The sequence below is a fragment of the Pteropus medius genome, unplaced genomic scaffold, assembly GCF_902729225.1.
Source record: "Pteropus medius unplaced genomic scaffold, Ma_sr-lr_union100, whole genome shotgun sequence".
Lineage (NCBI taxonomy): Eukaryota > Metazoa > Chordata > Mammalia > Chiroptera > Pteropodidae > Pteropus > Pteropus medius.
Genome location: NW_024350921.1, coordinates 883,804 through 901,417, shown reverse-complemented (window position 1 = coordinate 901,417; position 17,614 = coordinate 883,804). Strand labels below are relative to the sequence as shown.

The window sequence follows — 17,614 nt, the reverse complement described above, 5'->3', positions numbered from 1 at the left end:
TGAACTGTATACATAAAAATGGTGGAGATGGTAAGTTTTGCATTGTGTATATTTTACCACAATTTAAGAATCTTTAAAGAGTAAATATTAAATAGAGTGGCTCGATGCCGAGTCAGGACCTGAGTATGATGATAAGCAGATGTGTAACACTAGGTCACCTTGGAACATAAATTCTAAAAGTCCAAAATGTGCTTCTTATCACTTAAGACCCCACCAGACACTCCATACCCTCCACGGCTTATAGAGAAGAGCCCAGACCACCTGATCCTGTGCTCCCTTGATACACCCTGCTCCTCCCCATGCTGAAGCCGTTCTTCTCCCAACAAACCCCTCCCCTTCCCATAGGCTCTATCCCTATCTCCTGTCCTGCCCACAGGCTGACCCTTTTCCAGGCCCTGCTATTAGGTCCATATCTTAGTCTGTTTAGGCTGCTAGAACAAAATGCCATAGACCGGGAAGCTTATAAACAACAGAAGTTTATTTCTCACAGTCCTGGAGGCTGCAAGTTTGAGATCAGGGTGCCAAAATGGTCAGGTGGGGGCCCTCTTCCAGGTGGCAGACTTCTCATTGTGTCCCCACATGGCAGAAGAGGTGAGGGAGCTCTCTGGGGTCTCTTTTGTAAGACACTAACCCCATTCATGAGATCTCCTCCCACATGACCTAATTACCTCCCACAGGCCCCATCTCCTGATATCAAGACATTGGGTGTTAGAGTCCAACATGTGAATTTGGGGGTGACACAAACATTCTGCCCATAGCAGTCCACTTTGTAAGGCTCGGTGTCCTCAATGACAGAATGAGAGTTAGGCTATATCGAAATTCCTCATGTTAGGGTCTTTGAAAGTCCTGGTAAGAGTTTATAGCTGATTTTTAGTACCGAAAACCTTCACAACTTGCTAAATCATAACTTGACCTGTGACGTGGGTGCCTTGGCTAACTGAAAGGTCATTTTGTTTTACTTAGACTAGAATGACATCATCTCAGGTGATGACCGTGTCTCTCACGTGTTGCTCAGAATTCGGGCTGATATACACCAGCTGGAACAATAAGTGATTACAACTCATTTTGGTTTGATATATAAAATCTTCCAAAGGATGGGCCCCACCAAGAGGGTGATTAATGGGCAACCCAGTGTCACCACTGTTGGTCCCCACTGTTCTAGATGACCTTAAGTTGCTTGCAGTATCAACCTGCTAAGACCGTGGTTACAGCTATTTATTTACACTAGAGAGTAAGAAGGGCTCATAGACTAGCAAATACTCCCTGAGGACCAGGGCCCAGTGGACACTGGTCAGGCATTAAAAAAGTGCCGCTATCCTTGCCAGCCTCCCCAAGCCTTCAGACTGCCCTCCTGCTGTCCTCTGACTACCCAGGCTCCCATACCTGGTCTCTCGGGTGCCACACTGTGTGCTAAACTTCCTGACATCTGAATTGCAAGTCTACAATGCCATATGTCCCATTCTGCAGGGGCTCAAACGCTTGATCTAGCTCATGTTCAGCAAAGGTTCACGTGTTCAGAGCCAATAAGTTAATAAGGGCCTTCTAGGGAAGTGGTGTCTTTCCCTGAAGAAGTAGCTCTGATCAAAATAAGCAAATAGACACAGACTCCCACTCACAAGTACACAACAGCAAGCCTCAAGCAGATGGCCCAAATGCAATGCACTTTGTCCAACTGTGAGCTACTCCACGAGGACAAACTCTCCATCACGGGGTGATGAAGCCCGCGTTGGCCTTCCACTCGCCAGTAGTGAGATCGCCAAGTGTATATGTCCGCACCTGGACAGGAGAAGATGGTGGGAACCTTTTTGGTGGCATGCGATACCTCACTTTTTTCCAGAACTTGGTTTTTGCACACGGCGACTGCTCTGTGAAGTCCCCACTCCAGTGGACAGACCCATGCTTCTGCTTAATGTACTGAATTGACTCTGGCATGGCTGTATAGTCCTTGACTTTCTCCAGCTCAATCAGAATGACCTTCATCCCATCCTGGATGAGCGCATTATAGACTGCGATTTGTTCTTCTGACATGTTCTTTAATAGGTCGAAGCCCATAGTTCCCGATCTGGGAAGTATGATGATGATCAGTCTCCTGCACAGCTTAATGTTTTCATCTATGGCATTGGCCACAGCTGCAAATAAAGAAAGAAGATGCAGAAGATCTCATGAAGAAAACGGCCCAGATCGTTAACGCTCTTGAGCATATTAGAAATGGGTGCTGAGAAAGGACTTAAGAATAAATATGACTTTGGAATAGATTAACGAGAGTTTTGTTTCTTTGTTTGTTTGCTTGCTTGCTTGTTTGTTTGTTTGTAACATTTATCATCCCCTCTGTGAATCCTTCCTGACTTCCCCTAAAAAACTGGTCCTCTATGTTCATGAATCACATACATGTTTTGATGGTTAGTCACTGGTATGTCACTTTCCTAGGCCCACCAGCTCCACCTACAGGTGGCGAACTGCTTGGAACAAGGATCTTACCATGCCTAGCTTTGTATCCCCAGACTCAACTGAAGGTCTGAAAGAATATGATGAACACATTAAAAAAAGAAATAGATTTTACAAGGATAAGAAAAATGTAGTTAGCTCAAATGTCATGTTAATTTTTATTTGTTTTCCTCTTGTGCTTTATAGCTATTTAAATGACCAGGATTTATAGGACTAACTTGAAACCAGTAACGTACCCTGATGATTTCATAGGGAGGGGAAGGGAGAATTCTTCAACTATCCAGCTGTGGATAAAACTTTTTGAGAAATAAAGATTAAGTTTTAGATCCCTTTTATACTTAGTCTATAAGAACAGGCTGCAACCTCCCCAAAAGCCAGCTCTTCTTCTCTTTGGTTTATTTTAATATTTCTAGGACCTAGAGCATTACCTAGTACTCAGCAGGTGCCCAATAAATGTTTGTTAAATAAGTGAATGGATGAATGTTGATATGCTTATAAAATGGGAGCTATTTCACATGTTTATGTCAAGCACTATATCTAAGTTTCATTTCCTCATGGAAGATAATTTTATAATTTGAGAAGTTGTGGGTGAGATATAGCTGTGGTCTCACTGTGGATATGAACAGCCTACAAATCCAAAGTACTTTAAAAATGACCCAGAGTAAGCCAATATCAAATGATATGAAGTAGTAATCTTGGTTTCCTGACAACTAGAAAGGATGTTTATTTCAGATTTCTGCCATTTACTGTATCACCTTCAAAGGGAAAACATTTGTCCACTGAGTGTGTAATGTACTGAGCACCTGTTCAGGTTTAAAGTCATTTAACTCTCTCATCCAAGTCAGAGAAGGGTTCTTGTCCCCATTTGACAGATGAGACAGCTGAGGTTCAGAGATGTTAACTGCACTGCCCAAAGCTATACCCCTATTAAATGGGTAAAATAAACACATAACTTCTATTTTATTTAGGTAGGGAAGGGTCGGGTGCTTGAGTTTTGTAAAATCAGTGTTAAATATGAGCTGATTTACATATTCGAACCTAAAAAAAATATTTAGCAGTTAGTCTTAAAGACGTGATGGTTAGTGAACATTTCAATCTCTTTGCCAAGGCTACAGCACCTGGCACCTGTTCACGTGAATGGGTCAACTATATCCTTACTCAAAATGAGAGTCACATTATTTCAACCAGGATCCCAGCTATTCTGTTGCAGGAATGAGCCTACTGAGAGTGGAGAGTTTGGCCCCGACCTCCTCAGCACAGGGGCTATGGGCTGGGGAGGAGAAAGACTTTACTTTTTATTCATTCGTTGTTTTTCACTTCACTTAAAACATACCTTGTCCAGGAAATTCATCCCTGCCAAATATAAACAACTTATATCCACATTGCTTCTCCAGCACCTCAGGCAGGGTCTTTAACACCAGTGTATCCACATGATGGCTCTGGCTTTCGCCTTGAGGCTTGGGGTATAAGACATATGCATCATACAGTTTCCCATCTGAAAAAATAAGTGGGACAAGCTCATGGAATTATTCCTACCAAATTCTCTTACACTAACAAAGTGAAAATCTGAGCTGTTGCCATGACGTCCTTTTTGCCTGGGTCAATGACACCAGAGCAGAGTGTCCAGATGGCTGACGCCGTGCCAAGCATTGCCACACTCAGTATCTCATTCTTTCAACACTTAAAATATTTCACTCCGCTCTCTTCTTGCTTGCATGGTTTCTGAGAAGTCGAGTGTCACTAATATCTCTCTTTCTCTATAAGTAAAGTGTTTGTTCGCCTCCGGGTCTTTTTTTTGGGGGGGGCGGAATTTTTTCCTTATCTTTGATTTTCTGTAGTTTGAAAATGATATGCCTAGGTAGAGCTGGGGCAGTTTTTTGGTATTTACCTTACTTAGTGTTCTCTGAGCTCCTGGATTTCTGTCTGACATTAATTTGGGAAAATTCTCAATTATTACTGTTCCAAATATTTCCATTCCTTTCTCTCTCTCTTCTGGTATTCCCATTACACGTATGTTATACCTTTTGTGGTTGTACCACAGTCACTGGATATTTTCTTTTTTTTTTTTCCTTCAGTCTTTGCTCTCTTTGCTTTTCAGTTTTGCAGGTTTCTAATTAGAGATCCTCGAGCTCAGAGATTCTTTCCTCTGCCATGTCTAGTCCGCTAACAAGCCCATCAGAGGCATTCTTCATTTCTGTTATACTACTCTTGTGAGGTGGCTGAAAACAAGAATTGAAAGCAAGAGTTTCCATCAATGTCTTCCTCGACGGGTCCTGTACAAGGGAATACTGTCTTAACTGCGCCGGGAAAAATAGGCCAAATCTCACAATTTAGACACACCAGTGAATTTCATTGCTGCAATTCACACCACTCTGTACAGAGGCCAAGTATCTGAGCAGACTCCAGGAATCATCTGGGCAGTACTGAGCAGTCGAACACAACCACACATGTCATCACTGTCAGAATGAGCGACTGCTGACTGAGCAAGGATCAGCCACTGCCCTCGCCAGTGTACACATGGACAGCACACAAGACCTAATTAGGACCATCATTCATAGAGGTAGAAATAAAAACAACCCAAGGTCTATAAGATAACAAATGGCTGAATGAATAGGAGACATAAAGACAGGAAAATTCCCTATACTCTGGAGTTCTTAGGAAAAAAACTCACAAAGAACATGAGACAGCTCCTGAATTTTAAAGGGTGGGGAGAGCTTAGGAGAAAAAAATGAGGGGCTGAAAGTGGAGAGTAAACTGGCCACGAAGGGAAATAGCTTGAAAGGGTGTGAAAGGGATATGTGTATGTATGTGTATGTATGCCCTGCTCAGGGGTCCTGTGAATGAGCAAGAAATTTTAGCAAGGCTAGGAGGTTTGAGTGGGCGTCTCATTGGAAAATGTGATGTTCGAACTCCAGGCTACTTGGAAATGTAAAGCCAACCTAACAGGAAGTGGAGAGGGACGCTAGCCCTTCCTATTCACTTTTATGGAAGTTTGTTTGATGAACACACTCGGAGAGGAGTCGTTCTCAGCCTAATGAAAGAGGGCAAAGTCTTGTGTTCTTCTAGTTTTTGTCTAAATAAGAGTAGTTAAAATGTGCACAGAACTTTAGAGTTTACACATAGCCATGATTCTCACACCAACCACTGCCAACCTCCACATCTTTGCTCATCATTCCTGGCCATCCTGTGGGAAATAGTAACAAAAGTACATGCACACGCACATGTTTCTCAGTTCCCACTCCCTGTCATCACAGGAATCTGTGTGAGAGTAGGAACTTTGTTTGGCTCCTGCTCTACCCTCAACACCTGTTACAGGACCTGCTGCAGAGGAGGTCTCCACCAGCACTGCCAAATGTCTGAATGGAGCTTGATTTTACAGAGAATCAAAAATGTGGCATCTATGTAGCGGATAGGGAAGTTCTAGATCACGAAGAGATTCAGCTTTTTAATAAATCAGGGTCCTGGGCAGTTGCTAAAGGGATGACTAAGTTGTGTCTAGAGTCGGCAAAAACTCAACCAAGCTAAACATCTTCATGAAATGCTTTAAATGTCACTATGCTAGACTACCACTCCATAAGTGAATATTTTTCTGCATATAATTTAATGTCATACACGTGACTTTCTAAAGCCAGGAGATTTTATACACGTGTGTGTGTGTGTGTGTGTGTGTGTGTGTGTATTGTGTATATATAGAGAGGGCAGTAGGACAAAAAAATTCATAAAGTATTTATGTTTCAAAAACTTTTAGGAAGGAATTAAATTTTCCCATTTAAAAACAGGATTATATTTATCATTTTATGATAAAGCGTTGGTTAGATTGGTACCCTATTAATAGTGGCACCTGCCAAGTAAATGTGGTATTTCCTGGCCTTAGTATCACAACAAACATCTAGGTTCATCACTATCTCTGTCCCCAGCCTTGCCGCTAGTGCCTCCTCTCTTGCTTCCAATTTTTTTGGTCATTTTTTTTTTTTCTGACTAAGCTTTTGAGTGGAAATAAATCTTCCTGACTTGTTCTCAATATGCAATGGGTTCCCATCATTTTGAAATGACCAATTTGTAACACTGACCAATATAGCAAAAGATCAAGCTGCAGCCATTTTGCTTTTTTGCTTCAGCCCGCTCGTTTTGAAGGGTCCTTTCAGGTCACTGCACGCCAACCTTTCATGGCTTTTCCTCTCAGTGTCAACTGTGAGGATCACATGTCTATCCTTGGATTAGGGATTAAGGAAGGGATTAGGGATTAGGGATTAAGGAAGCTGCGTAATTTCGCCAGTCTCCTGGCTGGTAAATGCACAGCTCTGATTCAAATCCAAGTCCACCACTCCCTCTGGTACAGTTGAGAACTGGAAGCATGAAACTTCACAAAGTTTATCTCTGATGAATGCTGTGCAACTGTGTCAGACTGTGTTTTCCAGAAATTGCCCCAACAATATTTCCAGCCCCACATGCTGTTTCAGACCTTTGTCACACCCCATAAAGGGGTGGAACCTATTTCTACTTCCTTAAAATTGGGCAGAGACTCTGTTGCTGCCTTGATGAAGAGAATAGAGTAGAAGTGATGCTAGAAATTCAAGATCATAGCCATAAAAGAAAGCATGGCTTTACCCTGGCTCATTTGTTCTTGGAAGCAAGAAACCACGCTACACAGAGAGACTGTTTCGAGTGGCCCTTGTGGAGAAATGCTGAGGCCAGCAGCCACTAGCCAAAATCAGCTGTCAGCCCTCCAGCTGAGGTCCCAGACATCATGGAGCTGAGACAGGTTATCCCCACTGTGCCTTTCCACATTCCTGACCCACAGCATACACAGGCAAAATAAACGGTTGTTTTATGCCCCCAAATTTTGAGGTAATTTGTTTCCCAATCATAGTAATTAAAATAGCAATTGAGGAAATAGCAATAAAGAGCAACAAATAAGGATGAGTTGGACAGCTCCCAACTGTCTATTTCATCAAGAAACTTGCAGAAGTATACACCTACCAAGAGAGTTTCTGAGGAAACTGGGTAATGCTAGCAGAAGCTCACAGCCCACCTCTATATAGTGGTGGATGACAGCTTCTTCAGGTGCTGGAGAAATTCCTTTTGTTTTCTAAGGAGATTCAACCCTGTTTTTGATGTTAAAGCATCTGCATATGTCCTTACTGGCTGTTGGCCAATATGTAAAAATTGAGTCACATAAATTAATGTTTATGACAGATTGCCTAAAAATTATTCAATTCAATTCCCTACATTCTCTTGATATGATATTGCTAAATGTTAAATCTGACCAAACTGGACCAGTAGAAAAATTAGACAAACAATTGCTTTGTCTGAATTGCACGAGATTCAGTGTTGTAGCCCTGTAAATACATATAGGAGACACTAGAAGAAAAACTCCATGAAATCTGTTACACTTATCATGGAAATTTTGTCTCACACAAGGTTCACTGAATCATGTCCTTTAGAAATGAAACTCCCTACAAAAAAATAGATGTTTCTTGGAAAATTGTCCCAGAAAAGGCCATGTGCTCTCATGAGCATCTGAGAGGTTTTTTGTGAACGGCACATAATGAACCATGTAATTGCTCTTGCTTTTGTTTCTAAAGCAAGTTCACCTTTAAAACTGTCTGGGGTTGGTCAAGACCTCTACCCTGGCTTTATTTTACTATTCTTCCTTTGTTTCCCTTGTTCACTGTACCTATTTTGTTTTTGTTTTTGATCGTTCTGTTCTATGTGAACATTCTCCTCAAATTTATTTGGAATAGGATGAGGCATATACACATCACTCGAGCCAATTTGTAAACTGATCTTTGTACTATTGTACACACATGCGCACCTGGCAGAAGAATTGTTAAAGCACCTCCTGTGACTTATTAGACAATGCACAGAACTTGTGGACTTTAGCTAGGCCTGTTGATGACTTTTAACACAACAGTGAGTTAGACACACGTAACTATTCATCACTTATAAAGCCTGACAAATGTATGGAATAAATACTTTATTGTAAAAAAGACACAATTTCTCTTTCCTCCTCATTTGTGTTTGCCATCCATTACCCCACAAAAATCTGAAATTATCCTCCAAGAAAGCAAGACGAAAGATGAAACCAGAATCTGCGACTCATCTTTGAGTCTTATCACCAGGTCACTGTAAAGCAACACTCCAGTGGGTATTACAGGGTAGTTTTCATAGACTGAGCTGTCGAAAAGTTAATCATAAAAGTGTGGCTGGATTAAAAAAGAAGAAAAAAAAAAAGAGGACAACTGGCTGACCGTAAGTGTGCTCATCAAATCCTCAGGCCACTGAGGATTCTGAATTGGGGCTGCAGGCCAAGCTCAGCAGAGGGCAGGGTTCTCCAAGTCTCATCTGCTCAGCTCCCCCGGCTCAGGGTGAGTCACTGTTCCTTTTTGCTCTTCCTGCTAAACTCGACCTCACGAACAGGCAAATTTGCCACGCACTCATCACTCACACTTCTGAGAGTTGTTATGAGTCAGGGAGTGACAAACATCACAGGGCTAGAGTTCCAGAAATATCATCTAAGTCAACATAGTTCCCCGTCAGTCAATAAACAGAAGGCAGCCGAACCACTCACATCTGTGTGTCAGAAGAGACAAGTAATGGCACACTAAAGTCTCTTCTCAGCATATACAGGCCACAACTCAGACACAGGCAGGCTCACAGGGAGCTGCCCCAACAGAAACTCCAGATCTGGCCGACTGTCCATAGCACCAGAGGCTCACTGAGCACACAAAACCAGAATGCCACAATTGAACTTTGTCATGAAAAAATGTATATGTATTTGTTGCTTTCTTTGTTGCTCAAGGGTTGCCAAGTTTGATTCTAAAATTTAATGTAGAATAAAGTCCGAGTTAGAACATTTGCGTTTCATCAAACACATGGGCAACAACTACTAATATGTTTTTATACGCAAAGCAGGCACTTAGGGTAAACAGGGCCTTCTCTGTAACAGGGACTCACAAAACACGCGGGACACCCATCTTCCCCACGTCGCTGCTCTTTTAGCATTGTGAGTCTCCAGACTTGTAAGGTATAAATTTGTGCAGTTCCACAAATGTGAGCCACACAGACTCCTCTCAGCCTGCTATTAATTTTTCCATCCAGTCAGGGCACTGTAGAGCAGATTTATTACTTTTATCAAGTCCTTAATAGATCACATCCATTCTAAGACACTATCTATATCCTGGAGTTAAAGTCACAAAGGTAAGAAATGCTTGCTTCTCAGGGTCTCAGAACCACACTGGACATTTCTGTGCTGAATAGTGCCGACAGGTCACAGGATCCACAGAACACACTAAAACTCCCAGGCACAGCAGCACAGGCAGCTCGCTTTGACCTCCAGGCAAAAAGGAGCCCTCCTGTACCCCAGGGTCCCCTGCTCGGTGCTTTCCTGGACTCAATTGCCCCCACAGCACTCTGTGAGGCAGGAACTGATCATTTTCCCTTCCTTCCTTCCTGCCTTCCTTCCTTCCTTCTTTCCTGCCTTCCTTCCTTCCTTCCTTCCTGCCTGCCTTCCTTCCTTCCATTCTTCCTTCCTACCTTCCTTTCTTCTTTCATTCCATTTGTCCTTCCTTCCTCTCTCTCATTCCATAACTAAGAAAGAGAAGAAAATTAAATATCTTCCTAGGATCACACAGGGAGTAAGCAGAGAACTCAAATTCAAACTCAGGACTGTCTCTCTTCAAATTCAAAAGCTGGAGACTTAAATCTTTTCAGGCACCAAGTGTCGAGTGCTGCAACTATTGGCAGCTGGTCATCTTCCATAACATAACTTCTGTCCACGCATCCACTGTGTTGAAGGTGCATCATAGATAAGAGCACCTTGCCCTAGGAGACATTCTCTTCTTTTGCAAACACCAGCAGGTGTGAGAACCATTCTGAAATGGTTGCAGTGGGACTCAAAAGGTGACTGGTCCTGGCTTTCAGCAAATGTTTTGTCACTCCTTCACTACTGGCCTGCAAGCCTTATTCGACTGAACAATGCTTGTGGTCTTGGGCAAATCATTTATCAGAAGTATGGAACATTCCAGGGAGACTCCTTCCTCTAAATTTGCCAACAACACAGAAGGCAAGCTAGTAAAATACGATCAAGTATATTTACAATGGTTATGTGGACGAGCAAACACCAATTCTGAGACATTTTTCTCCGTTTCCCCACACTTACCTTCTATGGTTCTCATAGATTGGAAGGCACTTCGATACCAAAGCACGACATCAATCTTATAAAAGGTGTAGGTGTACATGGCGAACGCTGTCACACCTGCAAAGGCGAGAAGCCCTCCTATCAAGCAAGCGCGAAAATCTGGCTCTACAAATGACAGCAAAAAAAATAAAATAATAATACAAAGTGTCGATTATACACTTTACTTACATGGATCACATTGCAAATGCCAAATGTCGATGAAAACGCTGCTTAAATATTTTTATTTATAGTTCAGTAATAGGTATGGGAGTAGAATAAGGTGGTTTGAACCATGAATTTCAGGAAACAAATTTTGAGAACCTGGGGAGGGAAATTCTGTCGGACCTGATCACCCAAAGACAGACATGGCATGCTCCACTTGCTATCAAAACACACATGGCCAAGTCCTACTTAGTCAACACCAGACTCTCCAGGTGTGAGGCTTGAGCACATTATTAGAAAAGTAGTCCACGTGACACCACTGCACATTCTTGATAGTAGTATTGTTATAACTGCCTTCCCAGTTATTCAACATTGAGCAGTGGGACTCGTGTCATAAATAAGGAGCCATCGGTTGCCTCCATCTCTGTTGGCCATGAGCCACACCCCGACCCACCTCAGCTTTGCTGGGACAACAGAGTACAGGCTAGGTGCTGGCCTGAGAGCTGCAGTCACAGGAAGGGTGCTGACACCCTGCTGTGCTTGCTCAGCACACCGGAGAGCAAATATGGAAAAAGCCATGGGCAGGAGGTGGCCAAGGAGCAGAACCAGCTCCTATGGAAGGCCAAGTCTGCAGAAACAGGATCCTTCCTACATATCTGAGAAGACGAATGGCATGGCGTTCTTCCTTACCGCAGTCCAAACCTGGGCTTCCAAAGAAAGAGGTTCTAGGAAGCAGAGACTTAGAAAACGGGAAGGAGGGAAAGGAAGGGAAACCCTCCCCAGTCTTAGAACCCGCCACATACACAACTACCTCCACGGGCCCCCTTCCTGATCCTTCAGTCTCCACCAGAAGATATGTGTTCAGGAGAGTAGGGAGGAGAACTTTACTTTATCTTTGAATTCCCAAAGCACTTTCACTTTTTAAATACTCATTAAAGAGCATATCACAACCTGCCCTAGGCCACACCATGTTGCAAACATTTTGAGGCCAAAGACATCCCTAGCTACTCTCAGGTGTCTTTAAATACATGGCACAATGAAGCACAGTAAGTAAAAGCACATTCTGTGCTGAAAATGTATCAGTCCATCGATTAAGCCCCAATACGGCCAAGTAGAGGTAGCTCTGCTCTGCATACTGGTGCCCAATCTGATCCTGACCACGTGTTTGAACCGTGAGTTGCTAACTTTTAGATGGAGTCTCTCTTCCCTCCCGTCCTTTTGCGTCTTTACCCTTCCCCAGCTCTTGGAGCACCAATGCCACCCCTCTTTTTGGGAGGACCTTTGTCTGGGAAGCCTTCAAGATCCACTTCAGGGATCTTGGTATAGTAAATGGCCATGATAAGAAGACCATGCCCACACTGCCTATGAGATTCAGAAGCCCCTGGTAAGCAGACAGGAGTGATGGTTAGAAATTAGTGAGTTGACCATTCACTGCATTTAGGAGTATCGATACCCTCTGCTCCATAAATGAGCTAAAAGATGATGAAAGTGGAAACAGAACATTAATGAATAAGTTCTAAGGAAGTCTGAGCTTTGAAATTTAAATAAGTGGAAAATTCACTGTTAAGACACCAGATGCCCATTGAAGGCCCTGCTAAGGATGATATTTTTGGCCGTTTGAGTCCATAAGGCTACCTCCAGCCTTAAACTGAGATGATAGTTGAGAATAAATGATTACAAGAAACTCACAGACGGATATACCCAATTCAACTAACTTTCTAATGACCCTGCTTCAGACAAACTAAATAAGATACAATCTGGATGTGTTTTCAGCAAAAATAAGGAAGTCAAACAGAGAAGCTTTAACCTCACCTTTGGCCACAGGTAAACCGACGAGAGGCTTAGATTTAAGACAGTAACATTTCTAAGAACTCAGGCAAAAGAAAAGTCCAAAAACACATTGTGTGTGAGAAGTGAAATTAGTGTGGATAGGAGCAAAGATAAACTTGGTGAAGCACGGGTTTTTCAACTGACCTAAAACAGAGAAGGCAAACTAGCCCCCTTCCTCCCACATGATTGGCAGGTATGAACTGTTAACAGCGATTTTCCTCTGAGCCAGGACTTAGCCTCAGAATCCTTCTGAACACAGTACTTCCAAGTCGTCAGTGTCTATAAGTCAGCACTGGCATGTAAATCTACGCTGGTCATCTTCAGTCTAGGTTACGAAACAAAGAACTCAAACTTCTAGGTTGGGCAGATTTCTGTGAAGGGACACTGGCAAATTGAAGCCCTCTCTCTTGCATGTAGCTAGCCAAGAAAAATAAAGTTGATATTAATAGAATCAAAAGAGAAAAACCTGTCTTGGTAAGCTACACGTCAACATTTTACAGGGGGCTTCAAACACTTCCCTTGGTATGTTAATAATTTAAGCTGCAATCAAGGTTATGATTTCATCCATCACTGTCTACCCTCTGGTTCTATCACCTGCAATGGAGAGTCGATATGCTCTGTACAGTGATAATAGTGCAACTTGTGTAGACACACCACATTTGAAGGCCTCCTGCTCAAATATCAGAATTCAGCCTCTATAGGTAATTTTACAAAGTTATATGATAAAAACATACATAAACATTTAATTTTCAGATCAAATTACATTTAACAAACGATCTAAAAGCTGAAAAAGCACAAGCATGTGATTTTAACAGTTGAGCCATCAGGTTTCAAAAAGGAACACTTCTGTGTTCTAGAATTTCAGTACCTAAAACCTCGATATATTAAAATGGCGCAAAGTACGCTACAATAAAGTCACAGCCTCACTGCAAGAGCATCGTCAGACATTCCATCAGCTCTTCCCTAGATTTCATATCCGGTTTCTCTGTTTAATAACACTCTGCTGCCTCAAACTAAACACTTAACGTCACTTCTCTTTCCTGTGTGTTTCTTTGCCATCATTTTGAAAACTCTGTACAGTATGTAACCCATGAAGACATTACCTGGGGGTTTTAACATAAAGTACGCTGCGGACACGCCAGCATGGCATGTGAAAGGGTGGCCATAATCTTCCATTTTCACTTCTAAGAAGGTTATGTTCACTGTGTAAAAAGTATATTCCGGAAAAATAACATGGGTTCTATAGAAGAAAAGAGCCAATCATTAATACATGAGTCACATTTTACCCAATGTATTTTATAACTTTTAGTCTGGAAGATAAGATTCCCTTTCAGAGGACACGTTACGCCGCCATTTTACCCAACGAGTATTTCTCTGAGTGAATCAAAAAGGTATGTGCGTCGTGAGGTCCCAAATTTGCATTACCATCTGGACCGTGATAAGGAAGTATAATTCTGCAAATTTCAGACACCATCCCAGCCCTAAGGGGCCTTCTTCTCTCTCTTCCTCTCCACTTAGCTACACTGCAAGGCCAACACAAGTTCTTCTGTCCTCCAACTCCACGAGTCTTCTGTCACATCTTTCAATTTCCACCACCATAAAATTGGTTCATACCATTGAATCAGCTAATGATTACATACTGCTTCCCCCAAGAGTCCCTGAGTTACCACCTATTATTTTGCTATTTAAGCCTCGAAGGGCTCTGGTTCATCATATGACCAACTAGGAATGAGACTGGCCTTAAGTAGGAGCTGACAGAAATCAATTTTCTTGCCTGAAGGCCATACTTCATGTTTGGCCTCATCTCTAACTAGGACATGGTGGGAATGAATAATCAGCCCCTCACACTTCTTTGAACCAGATGCTTGCTCATACACAGCACTGAGAAGATCTTTGAAAGACAAAGCCAAAAGGATGAGGAGGCAGTGAGAACCATCCAAAAAGCAGTATTAACACCAAAATCACATAAATGGAGAAATTCTTGCTCATTCTGGGAGAAGCCAGAAAAACAGAACACCTACTCAATTCCTTCTTGGATGCGTTTGGATTCTTCATAGTAAATATCCACCAAAGTGCTATTGACTCTCCAGCACCGCAGATTTGTATTATCCTTCCTGTCTGTTATGTTGCAGTTTACAATGAGGGTGGAGCCTATAAAAATCAAATTCACAAATATTAAATGAAAATTCTACCAAAAATGACCTGGTTAATAATTAGATAAAAATTTATCTTTATTTTTTAATGTTACTTTTGTGGTTTTATTTTTATATTCTTTGAAAATGTATTTTTATGTGCGATATGAGATAAAGAATGAACTACATAACCTTCAAATTTAACAAGTTACACCAACATTATATGTACACTTATTTCTCTTTCCCTACAAATCTTTAAATCCCATAAATTGCCTTTACCAAATTCTTTTATAATCTAGCATCTGGTTATTGTTTTTGTTATATTGCTTTAATTTTATTTGTATTTTATCAATATTTACTCATTGTAATTATATAATAATTTAATATATACTAGAAAAGGTCTCTACTTCTTTTATTCAGTTATTTCTTTGCTAACTCCAGCATTTGGGGCATAAATTTTAGAAATGCTTTGTAAAATTCAGTGATATTTAATGGGTATTATATTAAACTTATATATTAATCTGAGAGAAATATTAAATTTAGGACATTCAGTGATATTTAATGGGTATTATATTAAATTTATATATTAATCTGAGAGAAATAACCTATTTTCGAGACTGAATGTTCCCATTTAGAGACACAGTAAGGAAATTCACTAAAAATTGTCTTCTCCAATGTCCTGGCTTAAAATATAATTATTTTAATGTAGGCAAGTCTTTCAAATTTTGTGTTCATTTTATTCCTTAATATTTTATTATTTATTGCAATTATAAATGTCATTTTCCCCAATTACATAATACATAATTACTTCAGGCATATAAAAATGCTATTAGCTTTGAAAGTTTATTTTGTATTGGAAAACCTTACTAAACAGTGATTATAGTGACTTATAGTGTTTTAGAGAATTTTCTCAGAATTTCCAAGTAGATTTCATAGATCATTTGAAATAATTATATGTTTAACATCCTCTTCCAAGACTTACAGCTCTTGTCTCTTTATTGTCTGAATACATTGGCTAGAATTTTCAGACAGGAAGGAGGACCAAAGTTAATTAAGGGAGTTAATAACAGATATACTTATCTTTTCTAGGTGTTTATGAAAGCCACTAGAGTATTCACATGGGAAGTGATATGTAGACAAATATCCTCTATTATGGGCATTATTATTTTCTTAAAAGTTGACAAGACTTCTTAAAACATGTAGGTCCAAAGCCTTTTAAACAGATTTCATCTCCTTTCCACTTGTTGCTTTATAACCTTTCTCACTTCTGCCTTTTACATTTGAGTTCCTCTACATTTGGGGGATTAGATTTGTGGGAAATTTCTCTTTCTTCTGTTCTTATTCTTCCCTGCCCTGAACACTTCTATCTCAGAAACAACTCTGGGACTTATCTTTTAATAAATTCATTAGTTTTTACTTTTATCTTTGTTATTTTCTTTCAGAGGATTATCTAGTTGCCCCTTTTAAAGAGTTAAATGGTTAGTTTATGTATTTTAATTATTTCTATACTCATTATTAATGCTAATGATATTTAAAGATTAACGTGTTTAGAGTTTAGCATTGGTCACTTTCCATGAAGTTTAATATGTTTTCACTGCCGTTATTTTGTAAATATTCTATGACTATGGATTAAATCTAACCAACAAAGCAAATAATTAGAAGATAAATTTGTTGTTGCTTAATTTTTAAAATAAGTAAATTTTATTCATGTGAGGTTTATCATTGTTTTTACTTTGTAAATTTCTAGACTTGCTGCACTGTGATTGCACCATACGGTCTGTATAATTTCCTCTTCTGGGAGTCTTGATTTTTCATAGGTGTTTATGAGTGTGATTTATACAATACATTAGTCTTATTATACTACTAGAATCTTTTAGACCCTTATTTGATTAGCCAATGTGTCAAAACCAACGTATGTTAAACTTGTCCACAATAACTGAAACAGTTGTGTTATCTTGCATTGTTTTCGTATATCTGAGTTTTAGCTTTATATATTCTGATGCACTACTACTTGGCACATACTTTTTTTATTAGGGTTAGGTATTGTAATTTTTATTAGTATCAAATGGTTCAATTTGCCATTCAATTTTTACATTGAAAGGTATATTGTCAGATTAAAAGATTATTGGTGTTAACATGATTATTGGTGTTAATTTTTGCAAGATATATCTTGTTTATGAATTTATATTTAATCTTCTAGGTCATGTATTTTTAGATCTATATCTTTTGAGAAGAGAATGTTATCAGATTTTAATATTTAACCCAACCTGAGCATTTAGCTTTTAATAAAAACTTTGTTTAAGTTACTTTTTTTTCCTCAGAAGTAACTCAACATATTTTTATTTCACAAGAGGGATGATGTTTACTGGTCTCTTCCTATGTAAAATAAAGAATATAACATAACTTTTCCTACTCCTTTAATATACTTTCCAGGGTGAGATAATATAATTCAGAATTCTCGATCAACATTATAGTAGTATCACCTCTTTCAGGAATGATTTTTACATTTTCATCAGCTTGGCATAAATGGCCTTAATCCTTTAGACCCACAGTGCTCACTGTCAGAGCTTTGATACTGCAACTTCCCCAGGCTTCAGCTCTCTAGATTTTGGTTTTGATGCCTCTCCTGATGAGCTCAGGTACATTCAGCGCTGGAAACTGAATGCGCATGGTGTGTGTCTTCATCTTTGAAATTCAAAAACCCAAAAGGATATGTGCGCACATGAACTTTTACCCTCAGTGATTTCAATGGCTCCTATAACATTACTCACCAAGCTGTACTTCTATTGTATTGTTTTTTGGATAAGTTATTTTAGGGATTCTTCCTCCACGTCCAACATTTTCTGTTAAAAAATCCCACATGAAA

General features: G+C 40.2%; 1 protein-coding gene across 4 annotated transcripts in view; it reads right to left on the bottom strand.

The window, feature by feature from the left end:
• Positions 1-465: 465 nt before the first annotated feature.
• IL1RL2 (interleukin 1 receptor like 2) overlaps positions 466-17,614 on the bottom strand; it is a 39,161-nt gene continuing 22,012 nt past the window's right edge. For 2 of the 4 annotated variants that reach the window (XM_039840110.1, XM_039840111.1), the window contains 6 exons: positions 17,520-17,591; positions 14,638-14,767; positions 13,720-13,856; positions 10,607-10,750; positions 3,779-3,940; positions 466-2,129 (listed from right to left, as the gene is read on the bottom strand). In XM_039840110.1, coding sequence (XP_039696044.1) covers positions 1,705-2,129; positions 3,779-3,940; positions 10,607-10,750; positions 13,720-13,856; positions 14,638-14,767; positions 17,520-17,591 — 1,070 coding nt within the window. In that variant the 3' untranslated portion in view covers positions 466-1,704. The remainder of the gene's footprint in view (positions 2,130-3,778; positions 3,941-10,606; positions 10,751-13,719; positions 13,857-14,637; positions 14,768-17,519; positions 17,592-17,614) is intronic. The other 2 variants (XM_039840113.1, XM_039840112.1) reach the window with 2 other exon arrangements.